Source organism: Monodon monoceros, unplaced genomic scaffold (genome assembly GCF_005190385.1).
Source record: "Monodon monoceros isolate NGI ecotype Baffin Bay Population unplaced genomic scaffold, NGI_Narwhal_1 Super_Scaffold_14, whole genome shotgun sequence".
Taxonomy (NCBI): domain Eukaryota; kingdom Metazoa; phylum Chordata; class Mammalia; order Artiodactyla; family Monodontidae; genus Monodon; species Monodon monoceros.
This window is the reverse complement of record NW_021703770.1, coordinates 52,580,167-52,602,437: the sequence shown is the minus strand read 5'-3', so window position 1 is coordinate 52,602,437 and position 22,271 is coordinate 52,580,167. Positions and strand designations below refer to the sequence as shown.

At 45.3% G+C, this 22,271-nt stretch overlaps 1 protein-coding gene across 1 annotated transcript in view; it reads right to left on the bottom strand.

Annotated features, from left to right (window-relative positions):
- Positions 1–22,271, bottom strand: part of ZNF704 (zinc finger protein 704) — a 205,479-nt gene that overhangs the window by 30,773 nt on the left and 152,435 nt on the right. Inside the window, exons 3-4 of the mRNA XM_029222667.1 lie at positions 6,222–6,325; positions 1,204–1,436 (exon numbers count right to left, since the gene is read on the bottom strand). Of these exons, the coding sequence (XP_029078500.1) occupies positions 1,204–1,436; positions 6,222–6,325 (337 nt within the window). The remainder of the gene's footprint in view (positions 1–1,203; positions 1,437–6,221; positions 6,326–22,271) is intronic.

The window sequence follows — 22,271 nt, the reverse complement described above, 5'->3', positions numbered from 1 at the left end:
GGAAGGATAGCAGACTACATTAATGCCCTGTTCTCTGGGCAGAGAGACTGGTGCCTACACCACCGCGCCTGCTACACACGCTGCGTGATGCTAAGAGAGACGCAGGGAGGGACGGTGTTGGATCAGTGCCATCTCTTTGTTTTTCTCTTTGAAATGAACTGGGGGAAAAAAAGGTTGCACTGCAGTCCTCAGGGTTTTCTTTGGATCTTTATTGGTGAATAGTCATTAATAATGAAGCTGCCAATTGCAAATTAAAAGACTAATATATAATAACAGCTTCATATTTACATGGAGATTTAAAAAATAATGTTAAAATGTTTCCTAGATAGAGCAGTAGAATTTCTTTATTCAATGAAACAGAAATGCTTTTTAAAAGCGTGAGTGAACATAATGATTTAAATGTATGTGAAGAGAATGAAAAGAATATGAGTTTTCGCTTCAGGCAGACCTGGTTTGAATGGCGGCTCTGGCCCTTCCTAACCTGCAGAACAGGAGAGACTTAAACGTATAATCTCCCTGGTCCTCAATCTCCTCCTCCCAAGACAGGAAAATAATACTTACCGTACAGGACTGCTGTGAGGATTAAATAAAAGTGTAATCAATTAATTTATTAAATCAATTAATTATACCTCCTTTTTCACTTCTAATTTAATAAATGTATAATTTGGGGTATATTACTTATATACTACATACGTTTATATGTTAGCTTTCATGTATATTTCACACCTGGTTTTATAAAAATAAGATGCAAAATATTCTTTCCAACAATGCTTCAGGGCTCAGTGAAGCGGAAAAGAGAAAAACATATTAATTTTATTTTACAGATGAAGAAGTTAAGTGCCAGGAAGAGAGTGAGTTAATTACCAAACCAAGCCTGAAGTCCAATTTTCTGACTTCCAAATACTGGTAAGTCCCAGGTTATCTGATGTTAACTCTTAACCAGTGCAGCAACTTACAACCAGGGGAGAGCGTGGGGATGGGATGGGGGGAATGCGTCCTTGGAAGAAACATATTAATATTTTAGTCGTTTCTATTTGTCTTTAGCCACGACCCTTAATTTATTTTGAAACTTCAAGAACATTAGAGGGGAAGAGAGGAAGGGGCGTGGGTTGGAGAAGTACCAAAAATCACCACCCCAGGATCAAACCCGCCCTTAGAGGGCGGAGGGAAAGCACCGTCCCGCAACTGAAACCCGAAACCAACCTTTCGTTTCCTGGGAATGGGCTCGTCAAAGAGAAGGTTGCTGGCCTCCGCCTCGTCGATGCCATCGTCCGGGGCCGCGGGGCTGCGGAAGGGCTTGAAGCTGTCGGCGGACAGCGGCGGCGACGGCGTGGACGGGTTGGACTGGTCGCTGGGGGCGCTCCAGCTCCAGTAGCCGCTGCTGCTCGTGCTGGAAGGCACGCCGCCTCCCTCCTTCCACGATCCGCTGAGGCCCTCTGTCCGTTCACACAAGCACAGCGTCAGTACCCAGTCCCGGACCCCGGGGAGCCCAGGCATGGGTAAGAGGGGAAACGGGGGCCCGGATTCCATGACGGTGAAGGCACCTGCAGCCCACTTGGCAATTTGCAACAGCTGCGCATGTATGTTTTACTCTATTTATACTTCCAAAAAAAAAAAAAAAAGCCCCATTATAGTTTATAAACATTTATTTTAGCCACACGATAACAGGTTTCTCTAAGAGTTTTCTGATGGGTGTTGCTTTGTGCAACACTAGTTCTTTCGGATGAGAGTGGAGATTACATAAAAACGAGGGAAAAAAAGATGTTCTGGTTCCGTAAGTTTGGGAAGACCGGCGTTTATGGACTGTATCCCTAAGGGAGAAGTCATTTGCGGTATTTCCCCACAGGCCACACCTCCACATTTTAACACTTTAAAAGGAATTTCTTACAGGACTGTGATTCTTGGAATACATTTTTAGAAAGAGTTAGTCTAAGATTTAAGAACCTAAGAGAACGAATTTCTGATTAGTTACCTAAAGCCATTTACCATCCTGCTTTTTATAAGAAATAATCGTTCCTTACATTTGGTGTGTGTTTTACATCTTACAAAGCTTATTCACACAATCTCCTGCATGCTCACAATATCTTTCAGGGTAAGGATTATCATGCCCCTTTTACAGACAAGGACCCTGAGTCACCAGGAATTGAAGTGATTTGCCATTTCACCATGATTAGTATATAACTTGGACGGGCCAGGGCCCCAAACCCTGGCATACCAGTTGGCCTTCTTTCTCCTTCAGGGCATGCAGGCCCCGTGTTGTGAGCATCCTCCCTTCTCTCTGGCAAAGCTGATATCGTAAAAGAAGTTTATTGGTAATAATTACTGATAAGATTGGTGTTGAATTTTACCTTTCCACTTGTGGGGGAAAACATGATGAAATGCTTGCTAATATAGAGAGATCTTTGCTCAGTTTGAATGTCTTCAGGGGGCTATTTTAATCACAGAAGATGTGCTTTACTTTTCAAAATGCCCAATCTTAATTAGCATTTGTATAAATTTGACTTTCTTTTTGGATAATTTCTTCTCCATATTAATGCACATTTTGAATATATTAAAACTATATTTTAACTCCAAGGAGGAAAAAAAATCCCAAAATGACTCATTAAAAAAATGCTGTTAACATCTGTGTAATTAGTAATGAAGAGAAGACAAATAGCAGACTAGCATTCATGGAAAAATTTCTCAACTACCTTCACCTAATTATAGGCTTCCAGAATATTCCACAACTTATGTCAAGCAAAAATTTCAGTTAGATGAATGAAGTTTTAAGTAGAATAGCAGAAGTAAGTTGACCATCTCCTTAAAGCCAGGCTCTAACAGAATTACATGGTCATTTATGCAGGCTCACACCTTGACAGCAGCAACAAAACCAAATCAGCATCTCAGTCCCTGTAGTCTACACAGAGACTGATATACTCCCTGGACCCAAGTTGCCTCTGATAAATAAGAAAGCTCCATTCAATACAACATGAATTCAAGAGGAGCCCAGTGTAAGGCCTTAGGTAATACTACCTGGTGTGACAAACTCACGTGGCAGGCCCAGGAGGCTTATAAATATATCACAGCATGCACTTGTAAATAAAACAAGTTCATAGTGCAAGATCTGTAATCATGTTAACTATGAGGAACTGAAATTATTTTGAGAACCAACAATTGTTACAGTGTGGTTACACTGCTTCATGCCAATGCCAAAAGTTAATTTGTTTGTTTACCCGTGAATGACATTTCCTTTAGATAGGGACCTCCCTGGTGGTCCAGTGTTTGAGAATCCGCCTTCCAATGCAAGGGACTTGGATTCAATCCCTGGTTGGGGAACTAAGATCCCACGTGCCACGGGGCAACTAGCCCGCACGCTGCAACTACTGAGCCCACGTGCTCTGAAGCCCGCGCACCACAACTAGAGAGCCCACGTGCCACAACTACTGCGCCCATGCGCTGCAACGAAATATCCCGCGTGCCGAACTGAAGATCCCAAGTGCCACAACTAAGACCCGACGCAGCCAAATAAATATTTAAAAAACAAACACTATTTAATCAGAAGGACAATGGAATCTAGAAATATATTTTTCAGAAAATTCTTCAGAAAAAAGTCAGAACCAATTCATAATATTTTTCAGGGAGCAGTGTCTCCTCTTAAACATGTGTTTGCTAAAAATGCAGACAGGCATTTTGCTGAATCTCACCCTCTTTGCCGACCCACATCCTAACAAAATGATCCTTTTCCAGCACAGTAAAGGATCACAACAGTTTCCAAAAATTCACTGATATACAATCATTCTGGAGATAATTTTTATTTCTAAAAAAAAAAAGCCTTCATTATCATAAAGTGCTTCCCCTTTTTAAGAATTTCCTCCCCTTTGCAGAATAAATGAGAGATATCAGAAATCTGGGATTACTATTTGGATAGTTATTTTTTAAGTCATAACGAACACTTTCTTTATAACTATGCTAAGAAAAGTTTGTATTGAAGAAGGAAAAGGTTTATTTTGATTCTAACATTTCAATACAAAGAAATATTAAAAATGTTCTCAAATTAAAAATATTCAATGGTAAAAAGAACGATTACATCAAAAATTACTGTTTTCCCCTGAGGATTCCGTGAAATTCTGTAATTCCTTTTTCCTAGAATAGGTTTTGGGGATGACTTCACTTTCGCTTTTCCTATCATCTTTCTTTAGCAGCTTTGCCACGCTGAGAGGCACATCAGGAGAAATCATGCTCATCTCAAGAGCACGGTGTCTACTCTGTGTGAGGAGGTGCCATCACCCCAGCTTGAGGTGAATCATGATGGTGGGCCCTCCTGATTTCTGGTATTCATCTGAATTCCCAGTATCTTGATCATTCTTCCCACTTACAGATGGATTGGAGTAAGTTTTGGTGAGGATTCAGTGGATGTTCCACAAATTTATTTTAACACCTCCTGCTTACAACCAGATTATGGGTGAACCCTAGCTCTAGCTCATCATTGACTAGGCTGGCTTTTGAGAGAAGGTCTTCCCTGACTGTTAAGTTCCATCCAGTGGTCTCAGTACATTACATTCACTGGAGTGCAATATGGCTTCTGCCATGGGCCATCCACTGTGAATGCTCTTGCCAAAGCCACCAAATTCTTTGTGAGGCAGAACTGAGTCCTTCTCATGCTTGACCTTCTGAAGCATCAGAGGTCGCTCCCTGAAACAAGCTTTTCCCTTGACTTTCAGGAAGTCACACCCTCCTAATCTCTGCTTCTCCAGTTACCCCTCCCTCCGCCTCTCCCTGGGTTCTTTTCCTTCCATGATGAGAAGGCTCACCACTTCCCTCTTAGCCACCTTCTCTTCGCCCTCCACTTCTCTACAACCCTCTCAGGGTCATTTCATCTGTGCTCATGGCTTCAAAATGTTGCCTTCCAATTCCACATCAGCCCAGACCTCTCTCCCCGGCTGCGCCCAGATCCCCATCAGATGCTGTCTCTTGAATGAATGACCCTCAGGCACTCCGCACTAAGCGTGCTTCAAGCTGGATCTTCTTCAGCAACCCCACTTCTTGCTCCAAACATTCACTAATAGGTGTCTTCTTCTGCCTTTGTTCCCCGTCTCAGGGAATGGGCTTCCTTGCGGGAAGCACAGCAACTTCACAGAAGTCACCCTTATCACTCCCCCTCCTTCATCCTCTCTGTCCATCACCAACTCCTGTTGATTCTGCCTTTTTCACATTTCTCAGTTACGCCCTATATGTATCCACACTGTGACCACCAAGATTCAGGACACCCACATGTGTTTTTCTTGTTTATTTTTTGTTTTGCCCTGTAAATCCAGTTATAACTTTCTAGTGCCTAAATCATTTAATAGCTCTCCTATAGCCTCAGATTAATGTCCAAACTCATAACCAGGCATACATGGCCCTCTGATTTCCTGCCAGGCTCTCCAACTTCATCTCCTACTGCCCTCCTGATTTATCATATTGAATTATGCAAGTCAATATTATATCATGACAAAGGAGATCTGGAATCAGGAAGATAGAATAGAATTTCAGCTCTGCTCTTTAAAAGTTAATTAATCCCCAAGTGCCTCAGTTCACTCATCTGTAAAACAGTGATAACATCTCATAGAATTGTTGTGAGAATTACATGAGATAAAGCAAACTTAGTACTTGGCACATAGTAAGTGTTCAATAAATGCTAGCCATTAATACAGCTGTGATAGTCTTTCCCGCCCCCCCCCCCGCAAAGAGACTGTACACTACCTGGGAGTATGGACACTGTTTCAGTGATGTATTCAAACCATCTATTATGGTACCTAATAAATATATACTGAATGAAAGAACAGATTAAGAAGCCTAGGATAATGCTTTTTCAAAATATTTAATCTTCAGAGCTCTTTGATCCAACTCCCTCTCCAACCAAACAGAAAAAAAAATCTGGGGAAGTAACTTCATTAGACCAGTCTCCATTTACCTGGGGGAAAAAGGAACACAAGTTCTCAAAGACGTGTTCTGGAAAGGTGATGGGGATCAATAAATGTGTAGTGAAAGGATGGATGCATGAATGAGATGCAGTGGGGTCTTTGGGATGACGGAGAGAAGGCTGATAGCTCTGGGGTCCACTTCTTCCCCATTTCTCCTCACTTCCTGCTGACGGGTGAGCGTTAATTGTTCACTGCGTGTGGCAGGAATGAGACCCCTCAAAGAGAAGCTCTGCTCTCGGGGTCAGAGTGTCCTCCCTGTGCCCCATACCCCAGCCTCACCGTTCTGCCGCACAGGAGGGCTCCGAACCAAAGGGCTGGTGGACAAGCTGGTTAGTACCATCGCTGCTGTCACCTTGTCCATGTCCAGTTCCTCTGAGGATTTCCTGGAAAACAGGGAGGGGCATTGTTAACTGTGCTCATTCTGCACCTACCATGCCAAGGACCACATGCTACCATACACATTTACTCCTTTAGCTTGTCCCAATGAAAACCCAGTGTTTTGTTAGTTTTATTGTACAGGTAAGGAAGCCGAACTCCATAAGTCAAAATCATGTAGTATCAGGGGACTTCCATGGCGGTCCTGTGGTTAAGACTCTGCGCTTCCACCGCAAGGGGCACAGGTGCAATCCCTGGTCAGGGAACTAAGATCCCACATGCTGCACGGCGTGGCAAAAAAAAATTAAATTAAATTAAAAAAATCTGATTTATTAAAAAAATCCTACAGTATTAGGAAGTGATGGTTTCATTCACTGGTCATTCATCTAACAGGTATTTACTGAGAGTACAGTACTGGGCTAGGCGCTTCTAGGCATAGGTGATGCACGGTAAACAACACACAAGGCTGGTGGGAAGAGACACAATGATCAGTAAACGACCAAAAAGGAACAGAATAATTTCTGATAGTGACAAGTGCTATGTAGGGCACAGACATTTTGACATGACGACGGCTGTGGGCAGCTGCACTTATTGGGGTCAGGAAAGGTTCTCCGAGAAGGTGATGTCTGAGGTGAAGTGTGAAGGGAGGAGGGGAAGGGGAAATGGACCCCAAGCAGCAGAGACGGCTGTGTGAAGGCGAGGCAGCAGGAATCAGCACCGGATATCTCAAGAGAGACCCACTGGTGTGAGAAGGAGAGAGTGGTGCCAAGCTGGTCTTGTGGGGTCGTGTGGCCATGGAAGGTGTTTCGATTTTATTCCAGGTGCAACAGGAAGTCCCTAGAAGGCTTGAATCAGGTCTAGTGACATAAAATGATTAATATTTTTAAGTTCATGACCCAAGCTGCTACACGGAGAGTGGATTTTAGGGAAGGCAGAATAGAAGCAGGGAGGCCAGTTAGGACATGATCGCTAGGAGTCCAGACAAGAGGAAACAGTGGCAGGGACTAGGTTAGGGGCAGTAGCAGGTGGTCTGGCAGGACCGGCTGCTGTACTTGGTGTGCGGGGTGAGAAGAAGGGCAGGCACCCAGGTCTTTGGCTTGAGCATTAACTAGAGCCATTTACCGAGATGGAGAGAGTGGAGGAAAACGCAGTTAGGGGTGTATAAACTCCAGTGCTCTGCTTCACAACACTCTACTAAAGAAAGGCTAGGTCAGGGGGTAGTTACCATGTGGTTAAAGTGAAGAACCACTGAGAAGAAGAGGTTACTCTGGATCATTAATCTTGGCCAGTTAACCCCGAATAAAGGTTCATGGGATAATGATCACGGTGAGCTGGAGCCAGCTGAAGTTGATTTCAGTAAAGAAGTTAATATCGAGAGGCCAAAATGTATGCGGTACCTTGACATCAGATAAATTGTACCATGATCCTGAGAGATGAACATTTCGAATAAGGGAACAGCTGAAGAAGCGCCAGAGGATTAATGAGGCATATCGACAAAGGAATTGACACTTTGACAAATGTGGCTTTCATTCACAGGTGTGCTGTACAATTTGTAAAAGCAATGAACCCTTAGAGAAACTTTATGGCATTGCTTCACAACAACAATGGGAAAAGAAGATTCCTGAATTGGAGAAAATCAAATGGTTCCCAGTTTAGGTGGGTTGGATTAATTTCAACATGAAGTTACAAGAATGATTACAGTTTGGCTCTCTGATGTTCACCAAGGTGCTGAATTACTAAGCAAAGCATACTCTTTCAATCTAAGGTACCAAAGATGGGAATCTTTGAAATTTTCTTCTATAGTTCTTCTCAAAGTACCTTATGCTCTCTCTTGGCCAACTGATCCATCAAAAGACAAATTACTTGTTTCAGAGAAAAATACTTCTAGAAAGCGAGCTTGGGAGCACACAATGAAATTTATTGCACAGAAGTTTTCAAGACAGCTTCATACACTTAGGGAAGAAACTAGTCACTCATTTGGCATACCATGAAAGGATTTTACAGTATCCACAATTTATCCTTGTACTTGGGAGTAAAAGTGATGCCATTTCCCCCCCGCCCCCAGAAATGAGGGCTCCTGAAACAGCCAGGGAAAGAACTTAAAGCACCTTAAGGTAGCTTGGAGTGTTTTATGGCTCAACCTTCCCATGTAGTCATGGTCACAGGGGGACTGAGTTACTTGGGGGCCTTGAAGGAGAAAGGCTTGCTACAGAGACTGTTCTGTAGGTGGTGGGGCTCCTCTGACCGGCTGCCGGCCCAGAGCCCAGCTGTCAGGATCACTCCAGGCTGGCGGGGGGCGCACCTGAACAGGCTGCACTGCCATCTCTTCAAAGACTGAATTACAGGAGCCGCTGACTTCTCTTTCCCACTGTCAGTCTTCTCCTTCTCTTTTGTTAACAAAAGGTGTAAGAACCTGGGAAAGAGGCCCATGAGCCTGGCACAGGGAAATGGCATGACTCTGTAGGGAGAAGGTCCCCTTGCCACCTGCCCCGATCCCTAATGGGACCTGCTATGCAGTCATGGTTTTCCTCTCTTGGTTTCAGGGACCTTCACTTTTCCTTCCTCAATCTGCTCTGTAGCTTTTTTGATTTTTCCCATCTAACATGCACATTTTGTTTTAGACTCACCGATAATTAACTTAAAAGCTAATTTGTGTGTTCTTTAAATATGGAGATCAATAGAGCACATATCATTACAAAATATGCATTTTTATTTCACATTTCCAAAAGCTGAGGTTTCAAAATAATTATTGCCTGTCATAGAGCAGATTTCTGATGAAGAGTAGAAAGGGGAGGGGTTCCCTGGTGGCGCAGTGGTTGAGAGTCCGCCTGCTGATGCGGGGGACATGGGTTCGCGCCCCGGTCTGGGAAGATCCCACATGCCGCGGAGCGGCTGGGCTCGTGAGCCATGGCCACTGAGCCTGCGTGTCCGGAGCCTGTGCTCCGCAACGGGAGAGGCCGCAACAGTGAGAGGCACCACGTACAGCAAAAAAAAAAAAAAAAAAAAGAGTAGAAAGGGGAATAAACATTAGTATAATCAGAGTGTTTCTGAATTTGGATTACCTTTAAGTTTCCCATTGGCATTGGAGTTTATTAACAACAACAACAAATCAAAGGAATACATTGCTAATGATTCAATTAACTTGTATTTCTCAGGAAGTATTTTTATCCTGCTACGTGAAACATTACCGGATGATATGGGCTTGTGCTGAGTTGTGTTTTTGTTTTTATCTTTAATTTCTTTTGGCACAGTACTATCTAATTACTGATTCATTGGTGCTGTAAATTCAAATCCTTATAATTAAACACAAATAGATGATATACAAAATAGAATTTGTTACACTTTGAGAGAATCGCTACAAAGGCCTTCTGGTAGATTTAGAGTTGTTGAGGCTGGAAAAAAAAAAACACTGGAGGTGATACTACACATTCTCTCCTAATTTGAAACTGAATTTGAATCTACTGTTGAAAACCTTACGAATCACGTGTTTACAAAAGGTTGAGACCTTTTTCAATTAATCTTTTCTCTCAGACTTAGTTGAATAATATGGGATTTAATAACATTTAGAATTATTTTTTAAAAATAGTAATATTCATTGTTACTCTATACGTGATTTGCCCCTCAGGTTGACGTGGCTTCGATGGATGAATAGGATTTCAAGAAGGGAGAATCACATTTCAGGCAAGGAATTAGGCAAGTCCTTGTCTTGTAATCCACTTAGGAGTCCTATTTGAAGGATGGGAGATGAGAACACAGAGCCTGGGCCAGTTCATGGGGCCTCATGTGCCAGGCTAAGTGGCTTGTCGTATTCTTGTAAGCAGAGGGAAGCCATTGAACCTTCATGAAACTGGCGGAGAGATAGATGATCAATCTGTATTTTAGAGAAGGGTCAAAATGGAAAATGTAATGGGAAGGGAAGAAGCTAAAGGTAGGCTGTTTAGCTATTTTTAGTTAAACCGTAATTCAAACCCAAAGTAATAGACTAAGAGACATCTGTTGCTCGATGAACAGATAGCATTTAGTCTTTGAGGACAGACTCCCTACATATCTCCTAAAGAGGTGTCCTGGGCCTCTCTGGGAGAGGCAGTAATGGTAATGGTGAAGAGCACAGACTTTGGAATGAGTTAGATCATGTGGCTTCAAATCCACTCTGCCATTACTAGCTGTGTGACCTTGGGTAAATTACTTAACGTCTCAGAGTCTCTGTTTCTTTATTAGAAAGAGGAAGATAAAAATAGATCTGTTGAGAAGGTTAAATGAGAAAACGTATGCAAGCACAAGCACACAGCCTCACTACAGTAAGGGTTCTGTGGATGTTAGCTATTATTAACCTTCAAGTTCATGAACACGCCCATAGCACATAACCCCACAGGAAAGAGGCAAGTGTTAGGTTACCTCACTTGCTCTTCCTATTCAGCACCAACACCAGCAGTTGCTACTTTTCTTTTTTTTTTTTTGCGGTACGCGGGCCTCTCACTGTTGTGGCCTCTCCCGTTGCGGAACACAGGCTCCGGACGCGCAGGCTCAGCGGCCATGGCTCACAGGCCCAGCCGCTCCGCGGCATGTGGGATCCTCCCGGACCGGGGCACGAACCCGTGTCCCCCGCATCGGCAGGCGGACTCTCAACCACTGTGCCACCAGGGAAGCCCTACTTTTCTTTTTTTGCGGGGGTAGGGTCGGGTGGCTTGTGCTGGTGGTGTTATTTTTCATAAAGACACAAACTTCACAAGAGTAAGAGGTGGTAACGCTGGCGCGGGGAAGAGCAGCTGCTGGGTCCCTCGCTAGAGCTTCACATTGGAGCCTTGGCAAGGATACAGCTCATGACATCATGGCTCTTGAGGACGGTCCACAAGTTGCCAAAGCCTTGAGTGCCCGTTTGGATTTAATTTTGAAAAACTTTCTGCTTTCAACCCTCACTCCTGCAGTAGTAGCTGTGTGCTCAGAGCTCCTTTAGTGTCTGGAAATACAGTCTCAAGAAAATTCGGCAGAGTCTCTGCCCTCCATAGCTCTAGTCTGTTGGAGAACCAGACTTTCATTGGATACACACAAATAAATGTAAACTTACAGACGTGACAAATGCCAGGAAGGAGTGGATGGATTCGGTGCTCCTGGCTAAGGGGAGAACTCCCGGCTCAGGGGGGGCTCGAAGGGGCACTGGTGTTGCCTCGCTGAGGCCGTGGACGAGCCCCGGCCTGGGCAGTGCGAGAGTGCAGGCCAGGCTGCCGTCAAAGGAATGACAAGACCGAGCGGGGTGGCCCTTGCACAGGTAGGGCCTGTGAAGTTGTGTAAGGCCCTTATCTTAAAGGCCCTGGGAAGCACTGAATTGTTTCAAGTGGGGTGGGGTTGGGAGAGGTCAGGTCAGCTTGGGGTGATGCTATCAGATGTGCTTTTCAAAAAGCTCACTCTGGTTGCCATGTGGAAAATGAGTTTCTGGGGTTTGACAACCGATCTTTTATCGGAAGAACTGATTGCCTGGTGACTGTGGCAGCAGGTTGCAGAAGGACATCACCTGTGACATAAAGAGGCAGTTGCGGGGGTGTGCAGCAGCAGGGGACACGGCCCCGGGCCCGGGGTCTCCCGCATGGGTGGGCGCTGCCGGTGTGGCCCCGAGCGCTCGGCCGTGGCCTGCGCCGAGAAGCCCGGCTATTGTTCACGCCACAAGAAGCATTTTTCTTCTTTTGATAACACTTCATGCCTGAATGCCATCTGCTTGCAGGGTGCATACAAATACGGTCTCCCCTGGCTAACCCACCAGCTAATAGAGAAGTGTTTTACACCCAAGAGAGCCATAAAAGACATTTATCTGCAATTAAAGCATGGTAGTAATAAACGGAAATAAAAATGAAGAATACATTTCTTAGATTAGCACCGATCCAGTTCCTTAGCAACTACCAAAATCTGCCGTCTAGACCGAGTTCAATTACTTTTAAAACTTGTGGTAACCTTCAAACAAGGAATAAAGTCTGAAAATAAAGTCTCTTTCCCTAGAAAGGCCACAGTGACATCCCCAATCTTGGAATTCTGGGAAAGCTTTTCCTGAGAGTTTGGAAAACTGGATTCAGTAACTGTTAAACGTGATTAAGCACAAAAACTTCATTTTCTTTCTAAAGGGATCTTGTAGCAAAAGTGGTCAGTGTTACCTCCTCCAATTTCATTTCAGCTGTTGTTTCCTTCAAGACTATAGGGAAGATTAGAGAAGCTGCCTCCAGAGCACTAAAGTGTCCAGTGGCCTTGATTAAACAAGATGGAAAAATGAGAGCAAACACACCATAATAGGTAAGGCAACACAGGCCAGTACTTCTGAGACGACCTGTGGGGAAGGATCATTTTTAAGAAATTCCTAATCTGTCATGGATCAATACTTTCATAAAATACAAGGGAAAAAATGGGCTGTGGAAGATGTGGCCACGTTAAATTTCTATGTACATTTCTAAACTGCTGCTTCCTCTCGATTTCCGTACCTAGCTCACTGCGGGCTGGTAACGGAGCGCAGACCGGCACTGGTCCATGGACTGCACGTTGAGTACGTGGAACTAGGCAATTGCTTTGATGTCCATCTCACTTTGCCTGAAAAGACGGCATCCAGTCCTGTCCCTCTGTCCCCCACTTGCCACTCTGCTCCTCTTGGGCCCCTCCCACCACCGACTTCTCTCTCTCGGCTGTTGTCACTCTGCACCCTGGGCCCCGCATCCCATTGTCGATGATCCCGCACCCTCTCCCCTGTACTGTACGTGGGCTCTCCTCTGAAGTTACTCCTCTTTTCCATTGGGGTTACTTCTCCTGTCACCCCCCACTGATGTCAGGAGAGGATGCTGGCTTTTGACCTGCCCCCTAGGAGACCATCCCTCTTCACCCTCATGCAAAAACTCCTGGGTTTCTGAGGCTCGGCTGTGCAGTTCTCTCTCCCTCTTCCTATTTTAGCCATCACCAGCCTTTCCATCAGCACCTCTCTCGCCTAACAGTCATTGAATATTTTGGCACATAAATTATAGCCATTATTTTTACCTTGCCTGGAATTACAATCCTAGGAGATCTACTGAAAGCACCCACTATCCTAATTTCTGGCCCCTTAGCCCCCAAAACATTCAGCAGAGTGCTGGCTGAACTTGAGGGAAAGACACTGCAGTCAGAGAGACTGAGGTTTAATCCCCTGAAACTCCATTTACTAGCTGAGTGATTTTAGGCAAATCTCGTAGCTTTGTGCAGCTTCATTCCTCATGTATAAAATGCGAATGATAATAATACTGACCTCACAGGGTTTTGGAAGAATTAAATAACTTATGTAAAATACCTGACATATACTAAACACTCAGTGAATGATAATTATTATTATCATTATCCTTTATCCAAACTCTTATTTCAGTGAACTTTTCTCAGGTTAAAAACCTGAATTATACCTACTGAAGTATTTATAGGTGAAATAACATGGAAACTGGGATTTGCTTTAATATACTACAGCCTCCCTCTCCCCCATCCCCAAAAGTGATATAAGATGGGCAAAATGTTAGTACTTGTTGAGGCTGTGAGATGGGTATTGAGGGATTCGTTAGACCATTTGCTCTACTTCTATGTATATTTGAAACTTCCACAATACAAATCAAAGACAAGAACACAAACCTGGATTTGGGCCACAATTTGTTATTTCTCTCCCCCAGCCTCACACTCCCCTGCTCTCTAGCTCACACTGCCTTACTACCACCGCACCTGCTCTTCCACCCCCAGAGACAGCCGGTCTCTTGCTTCTTCCGATTTCCCCCAGGTTACCAGCTTGCCGCTGTCTACCCCTTCCCTACGGTTGGGTTCACTAGTTGATGCCCTGGACACGTCTTTCATCAGCATCCTTGAATCCCTGGCCTTTCTAGCCTTTTGCTTCACTGGCCCAGAAGAACCAAACCCTGGTGGGATCCTCCCTGGCTGCTTTTTACTCCCTCGCTGGGGCAGCCAAGTGCTGACGGAAACCACCAGAGACCCTGCTGGGTGGGTCCAGCCTCAGCATAGATCCCACCTGTGCTTCTCCTCGACAGGCCCTTCATCTGTCCTTGGTCAGCACACGCTCCATCTACACCCAGGATTATCCTCTATCTTCACCTCTCTCTTCAAGGTTCAACTCCTGCAAACCCATATAGCAGATACTCTTTTTTCTGCCAATACTACATGGTTTAAAAAGTTTTAAAAACAATTTTATATAATTTTTAAAGGTTACACTCCATTTACAGTTATTACAAAATATTGTCTATATTCCCCATGCTCTATAATACATCCTTGAGCCTAACTCTTTTTTCCTTCTTTTTTTTTTTTTTGCGGTACACGGGCCTCTCACTGCTGCGGCCTCTCCCGTTGCGGAGCACAGGCTCCGGACACACAGGCTCAGTGGCCATGGCTCACGGGCCCAGCCGCTCCGCGGCATGTGGGATCTTCCTGGACTGGGGCACGAACCCGCATCCCCTGCATCTCAACCACTGCACCACCAGGGAAGCCCCTTGAGCCTATCTTACACCCAACAGTTTGTACCTCCCACTCCTCCACCTGTATATTGCCCCTTCCCCCTCCCCACTGGTAATCACTAGTTTGATCTCCATATCTGAGTCTGCTCTTTTTTTTCGGTTATATTCACTAGTTTGTTGTATTTTTTAGATTCTACATATAAATGATATCATACAGTATTTGTCTTTCTCTGTCTGATTTACTTCACTTAGCATAATGCCCCCCAAGTCCATCCATGTTGCTGCGAATGGCAAAATCTCATTCTTTTTTTATGGCTGAGTATATTCCGTCGTATCTATGTACCACATCTTCGCTATCCATTCATCTCTTGATGGTCCGTTAGGTTTGCTGCCATATCTCGGCTATTGTAAATAATGCTGCTATGAATACTGGGCTTCATGTATCTTTTTGAATTAGTGTTTTTAGTAAACAGCAGATACTCTAACCTCCTACATTTTAGAGCAAATTGAGGCCTACAGGCAGGACCTCTCTCACACTTTGCCTCTTCACCTCCTTTCCTCGGCCTCACAGGTGGTTCAAGTGTTGCTTTTCCTGCTTGAAGCCATGCCTCTACCTGTACCAACTTCATCCCCCTCTTCATCCTGCCCCTTCTCCTGTGCCCACTTTGCTTTTTCTCAGTCCCCTAACATGCTTAAGCGTTTCTTCCCACCTGCGCTCAGGGACACTGAACAGGAATGGACAGGGGTAGAACAGGAGTGAGGGTAGTGGTTGGAGAACACAAGAGACAAGAGACTCTCAAGGAAGGACAGGCTCACAGCATCAAAGGAGGTGGACACCAAGCCCATCAGGACCAGCGGGTCACCGGGAAGTAGCAGAAACTTTAGCAGGAAAGGAAGTGGCATTGCTGTGGGTTGAGGAGTGAACGGTTACTAGGAGGTGAGAAATTGGAGGCAGGGATCGTAATCGACTTTTTAAAGAAGCTTGGCCATGATGGAAAGAAGACTGCATTTCCTGGAGGAAGTTAGACGGTCTTTGTTTGTTTTTTCTTCAAATGAATGGGACTCTAGTACATTGAGATGCTGACAGGAAAGAGCCAGTGGCCTGGAGAGGTTTAAGATCCAGGAGAGGATGGACAATAAGCGGACAAGGTCTTTACTGAGGCTGCCCAGAGCGGGGTCCTGGGCTCAGGTGGAATTCACTTTTCACAGAAGGAGGGGCATCAGTCCCCTATAACTGGAACGACGAGAACAGAGGTGGCCTGGGCGTAGGCACATGATTAGGCGTGGGGCTCGGGCACTTGACGATGTCTCTTTTTGGAGGTTTCTGCTGTAATTCCTTCCTCAGAAGCAGACACGTTTCTCCGTGGGGAGTGGGGGAGGGGACCCTGGAGGGCGGAAGGTTTGACATCACTGTTAGGGGTAACGGGAGAGAAAACTGAACGGGACTCCCAAAGACAGGCAGCAGGGAAGGCTCTGCTGAGGTTGGAAACCTTAATCCTCTCATGATGGTGACTGGAGACGGGGTGGGGGGCTGAGAGCTGGAGCTGGGATGCGTGGGAGCAGCCGCTGGCTTTTCCTTGGGGGACAACGAAGAGGTGTGGGAGAAAGTGGGAGGTTTTGGTAAAACTGCATTTGGAGAGAGTGTCGTGGATCTTGGCTGGCTTAGGAAATGAGTGAAGGCTGGAGGGGACCAAAAGATGGGAGAGCAAATGGAGAGAAACCAGAGATCTTAATGAGGTCTGAACACAAGTGTGGTGGGAGCAAAAGAGAGAAAGAGCTGGAAGAACAGGAGGTGCTGAGCAGGAAGGGAATCCCAGAGATGGAATTCCAGAAACAGAGAAATCCTGGGAGATGGCAGGGCCAAGGCTCAGCCGCAGGAGGAGAGGGCAGAGGCGGGGGAGGGGTGGAGGTCACTGCATCGTGCGGCCACGTATGTAATCGTCACACATGTCATCCAGGAGAGGAAAGCTGTGAGCAGGCAGCTCAAGCTTTTAATAAAGGGTGAATGACCAGGATGTCTGGAGACTCAAGGAAGGGGGATAGGTGGAGGGGCAGCAGGAGGTTTACAAGAGAGCTCAGGAGGTAACAGCTTGCGGGCAGCAGTGGCGATGTGGAGACATATGCTCTTGGGAGGTTCCCACAGCCTTCAGGATAAGATTCAAACCCCTGTACAGGAAGCACGTGGCCCTCTCTAGCGGAGTCTCCCCATCTTGCCCCCATTTCAGCACAGGTGCCCTGCAGAGCAGCTCCCCACTCGTAGCAGTTCTCCACAAGAAGACGCACCTTCCTCTCCATACCTGTGCACAAGCTACGCCCTCTGCTTTTGGATCAAGCTTCCTCCCCTTTCCACCTGGCCTGTTTCTCCTCACCCTGCCGTCAGCAGCTCCGTCCCACTCCCGGGAAGCCTGCTGATACCCACCCAGCCATGCCAGGTGCCCCGCTGTGTCGTCTGAGTTGCTTGTGCTCGCTCCTCCCCCGTGCATCACGACTCAGTCTGGCATCTGTTTCCAACAACTAGCATGAAACCTTGCTTAAAGTAAATTCCTTTTTTTTTTTTTTTTTTCAGTACGCGGGCCTCTCACTGTTGCAGCCTCTCCCGTTGAGGAGCACAGACTCCGGATGCGCAGGCTCAGCGGCCACGGCTCACGGGCCCAGCCGCTCCACGGCACGTGGGATCTTCCCGGACCGGGTCACGAACCCGTGTCCCCTGCATCGGCAGGCGGACTCTCAACCACTGCGCCACCAGGGAAGCCCTAAAGTAAATTCTTGAAGGGTTTTGGGACAAACTGGCGTTAAGCAGTGGCGGTCGGCAGTGGCTGAGGGTTGGCAGGGGGCAGCACAGAAAGCAGATCTGAAGAACTTCTGCAGATTTCTTCTGCCCGCTCTCCCTCAGCTCATTAGACCTGGTAATGCATTCAGTTCCTCGTGTGGAAAACAATTTCTCAAAAATTCAGCTATTAAATAAATCATTCACATGAATTTTCTTTTCTTTTCTTTTTTTTTTTTACAAGATGTTGGCCTATCTCTGCAGAACTGAAGAGGTTCCAGTGTCTGGGCTCATTCTCCTGTATTCACCAAGGCTCGCAGACCCATCTGTGAACTCTGGAACGGCAGCAATAACATTATTAAATAATAAGTTCCAAATCCCCTGAAAACAATTCTGTGGGATTAGCTGGACTTCTGGATGTGAGCAAGCTGTGGAGTGTAGCTCTGTGAAGCGTCGTGAACATCCCTGGATGGCCTTCTTTCTGTGTAGGTTTGGCACTTTTGATTGCAGCCAACATGTTCTCCCGGGAGCCACGAGTCTGGTCTTAAATCCACGCAGTTTTCTCCGGACACAAAGCCTTCTGTGAACCTGGAAGTGCCCTTCTGGGATGGCCCTTCAGGCAGCAGATGACAGAAGACCAGAGGGCACACATCAAATCCCCTCTTGTAACCTGTGTGTGTGTGTGTGTGTGTGTGACTATGTGGGCTTACGTCCTGTGTGGGTCTGTGCGTGAGTGTCTCTCTGTGTGTCTGTGAGTATCTGTGAATCTGTGTATGTGTGTGTGTATCTTCGTGTCTGTGTGGGTTGATGTCCTATGTGGTTCTGTGTGTGTGCGTTGATGTCCTATGTGGGTGTGTATGTGAATGTCTCTCTGTGTGTCTGTGAATGTGTGAGTGTATATGTGTCCTGTGTGTATATCTTCGTGTCTGTGTGGGCTGATGTCCTGTATGGGTCTGTGTGTGTCTCTCTGTGTGTCTGTGAGTATCTGTGAATCTGTGTGTGTGTGTGTGTGTATATCTTCGTGTCTGTGTCTGTGTGGGTTGATGTCCTATGTGGGTCTGTGTGTGAATGTCTCTGCGTGTCTGCGAATGTGTAAGTGTATTTGTGTATATCTTCATGTCTCTGTGTGACTGTGAATGTGTGAGTGTGTATCTCTGTGAATGTGTGAGTGTGTATGTGTCCTGCGTGTGTGTTTATCTCCGTGTCTGTGTCTGCCTGGGTTGATGTCCTGTGTGGGTCAGTGTGTGTCTTTCTGTGTGTCTGTGAGAGTGTGTGTGTGTGTGTGTGTGTGTGTGTGTGTAGCTTTGTGTCTGGGTCTGTGTGTGTCTACACGTGGACTCGTGTGCACGCTGTGCACAGAGGAGGAGATGCAGGGAGCTGCAGATGACCATGGCCCCAGACCCTGTCTCCTGCCCGGGGCCTGCCGGTCTCTTTCTTCCTGGCCTCCAGAATGGCAAGGTCCTTGCCGACCCTTTACATCCCATGAAGCACCTGCCTGCTACTCAGCAATGGCCAAAGCAAGGTAGTCAGACTGTCTGGAAAGGGCTCATGGATGTTTCAGCCAGCTTCTGCTTGGGCTGCTGTGGGCCGTCAGCTGGTCAGTCCCTGAGCCCTGGGGAGCAACTCGTCAGGCGGGGCCTGCCCTGTGCAGAGGCAGTGGGGCCCAGGCTAATGGGGTTGAAGCCCCGAGTCATTCGGGCCATCTGCAGGTTAACAGGCTGCAGGTCAAACGTCACAGCTGCCCTCAAGAAGAAAACTGTAATCACAATTGCATCTCTCACTCTTACTTTTATGTCCAAGTCGGGTCATTCCAGACTTTCTGGTGGACTTAATTATATTATTGCTCCGAGGCCTGAAATCCATTTAGGTCTCAATAATGTAAAGAACTTCTAGCTACCTTTATGGTGATGAAAGTTATTTCACAAGGGCAGTTGGGAGAAAACAAATCTAGTGTTTTCTGCTTTGCCAGTTAAGGGGAAAAGAGGTGATTTTTTCTCTAGATTTTTTTTAAAAAAATAAGGTTAAAAAAGACTTTCTTATTTCTGTTACTTCTCCTCTTTCATTATGGAGACATTATTATGGTGACATTACTATGGTGACATTTTTATGTTGGCAACAGGCCTAAATGTGGGCTAGGAGTGACCGCTGTTGCCATCTTACCTGTTTTTCCAAAGACAGAGGTTCATATTGTTCCCAACCAAGCCGCCCCAGCAGGCTTCCTGGGAGTGAGAGAGGGAGCCCCCTCGTGGGGAGAAAGCAGCTCTGGAGCCATCACTGCCCAGGTACTGCAGGCGCTGGGGTACGTGCCCTGCCCTCCAGGGGCGGCTGCTCAAGCTAGGCAGAGGAGAGCTGTTAGCAAGTCAATGGGTTAATCTGCTCCCCTGCTCTAGGCTAAGGGGGAATTTGGGGCTTGTTGTTATATTTTAAAATTTTGGTTTATTTCATGTTTAGCCTGTGTGGGACCTGCTTGCAGACTTCAGCTACACCTTTGGCAGGACTGGTGCCTCCACTGTCTTATGCTATAAAGAGGGGACCAACTGGTATGGGTGTAACCGAATTAACTCCTTTTTAAGCTGCTCAAGTTCCAGATTCGGCTTAAAAAAAGAAAACATGTAATCAATCCTTTTTTAAAAAACTGCATCTTCTTTCTAATAATAGCTAATATTTATTGAGCATTCCCAACGCCAGATGCTGTATGTACATTATTTTGTCACTTAAATTTATTGATGTTACTGCCCCATTTTACAAATGTGGAGACTTTGGTGATTTTCTAAGAGCACTTGGCCATTCTGCTAGCCCTACCTGATTCCAGTGACCCAGTGGGGTCTTCACACCCCACACTAATGCCATTTTCATGGTCTTCTTTATAACCTTGTTTTAAATTCAAGACATGCTTGTCATCTTCTATAACTGAAATATATTTGTGAAGTTAATGCAATATGTTTTAGAATATACATTTTTTTTCTGTATTACACTTAAAATTATCTTGGGCTTCCCTGGTGGCGCAGTGGTTGAGATTCCGCCTGCCGATGCAGGGGACGCGGGTTCGTGACCCGGTCCGGGAGGATCCCACATGCCGCGGAGCGGCTGGGCCCGTGAGCCATGGCCGCTGAGCCTGCGTGTCCGGAGCCTGTGCTCCACAACGGGAGACGCCACGACAGTGAGAGGCCCGCGTACCGCAAAAAAAAAAAAAAAAAAAAAAATTATCTTAAGATAATCCTTGAAAAGGATTTCTTTTATATACATGGGCGATTCCACATTAATGAGAATATAGAATATAAAAGTTGAAGTCGACAAAAATAGATTGAATTTAAGCTTTTTACTCCTATTAAAAAAAGTGTTTTGCTTTCAAAAAGATTCTCTATGGATTTTCTTTAAATAGAATTCTTACAATATTCTTAAAATGTTTTGAATGATTAAATTTCAATTCAACTCATCTACCCAAATTGTAACCCCTACCCAAATAAATACCTGTTTTATACTGTTAGGTTAAACCATAGGAAATTGCTGATATTCACTCTTTTTTTAATCTACAAAAGTGGTAGTTTCATACGGTTCAATCTGATATTTGCTCTTATTAAACATTTACCTTTAGTTTCAAGGCTAGAAACTAGCCTTTTAAATTGATTGTTTCAGATCAATGAACCAGACAGTGGTTCTCTTTCCTGAGTTATGTACTGTGGGTAATTTTATTTCTGGAGTTGGCTTTTATTGAAGATAATCTCCTGTTAATATAATTCAAACAAGCTTCAATTCAATGTCTACTATGTGCAAAGTACTGCTTTAGGCAGAATTCCTTGCCCCATACCTTGTCAATGTTCTACATGAGACACTGGGAATGTTGAGATGCTGGGAGATGAGTGGAAGCATCTACACCGCCCTCCAGAGGATCCTCATTCACACACACACACACACCAACATCAGTGGCGACACTGCCCTCCAGAGGATCCTCATTCTCACACACACACACACACACACACACACACACACACCCCAACATCAGTGGCTCTGTTTCCTGTGTTCTCTCGTTTATATTTTAACCATCTTAAGATTATATGTTTCTGTCAATTCATACAGCTATTATTTGGTGACAGATCAATTCAAACTGTCAGTTAGGTATCTTGTCCCTAGAAAATGGTAACTCTATCATTCTTAAAGTGTTTATAACAGTACAATCTAAGCACTATGAAATCAAACCTATTTATTGAACACCCAAAGGCTGAACAACTGCACATTTAGCTGTGTCTACTCTGTGTACAAGGAACATGACTTCCCCAAAGGAATAAGCAGGAGAAACTGATACAGTCAGGAACACAATGCAAAGGTTACTGCTGGACATAACAGCAGATCAGTAACATGGCTGGATGGCTACTGGCCAGGGCATATCCAGTTTCCTGTAATAAGAGGTGGATGAATACAGGTTAGTAATGCCAAACAAGGCTTAGGCTGAAGCCAAGAGAAGTCTACAGTGCAGGGGAAGCAAAGCATTGTAGCTACTCTTTCACATTTCTTCTGAAAACAATATACATGGCTTATAAGCCTAGGATGCTGGAATTAATATTTAATGTAAAGAGCATTACTGAAAACAATTGTATAGCTATCAGGTACAAATAATAATTTCCACCTCTGCTGGTAATTTTTCACTCGTTTAAACTGTCATACGAGCACAGCAGCAGTTTATAGGTGCACTTACTGTAATAGCATGTTGATTAAACTACGGTGGAATTACCCATTCAATATCTT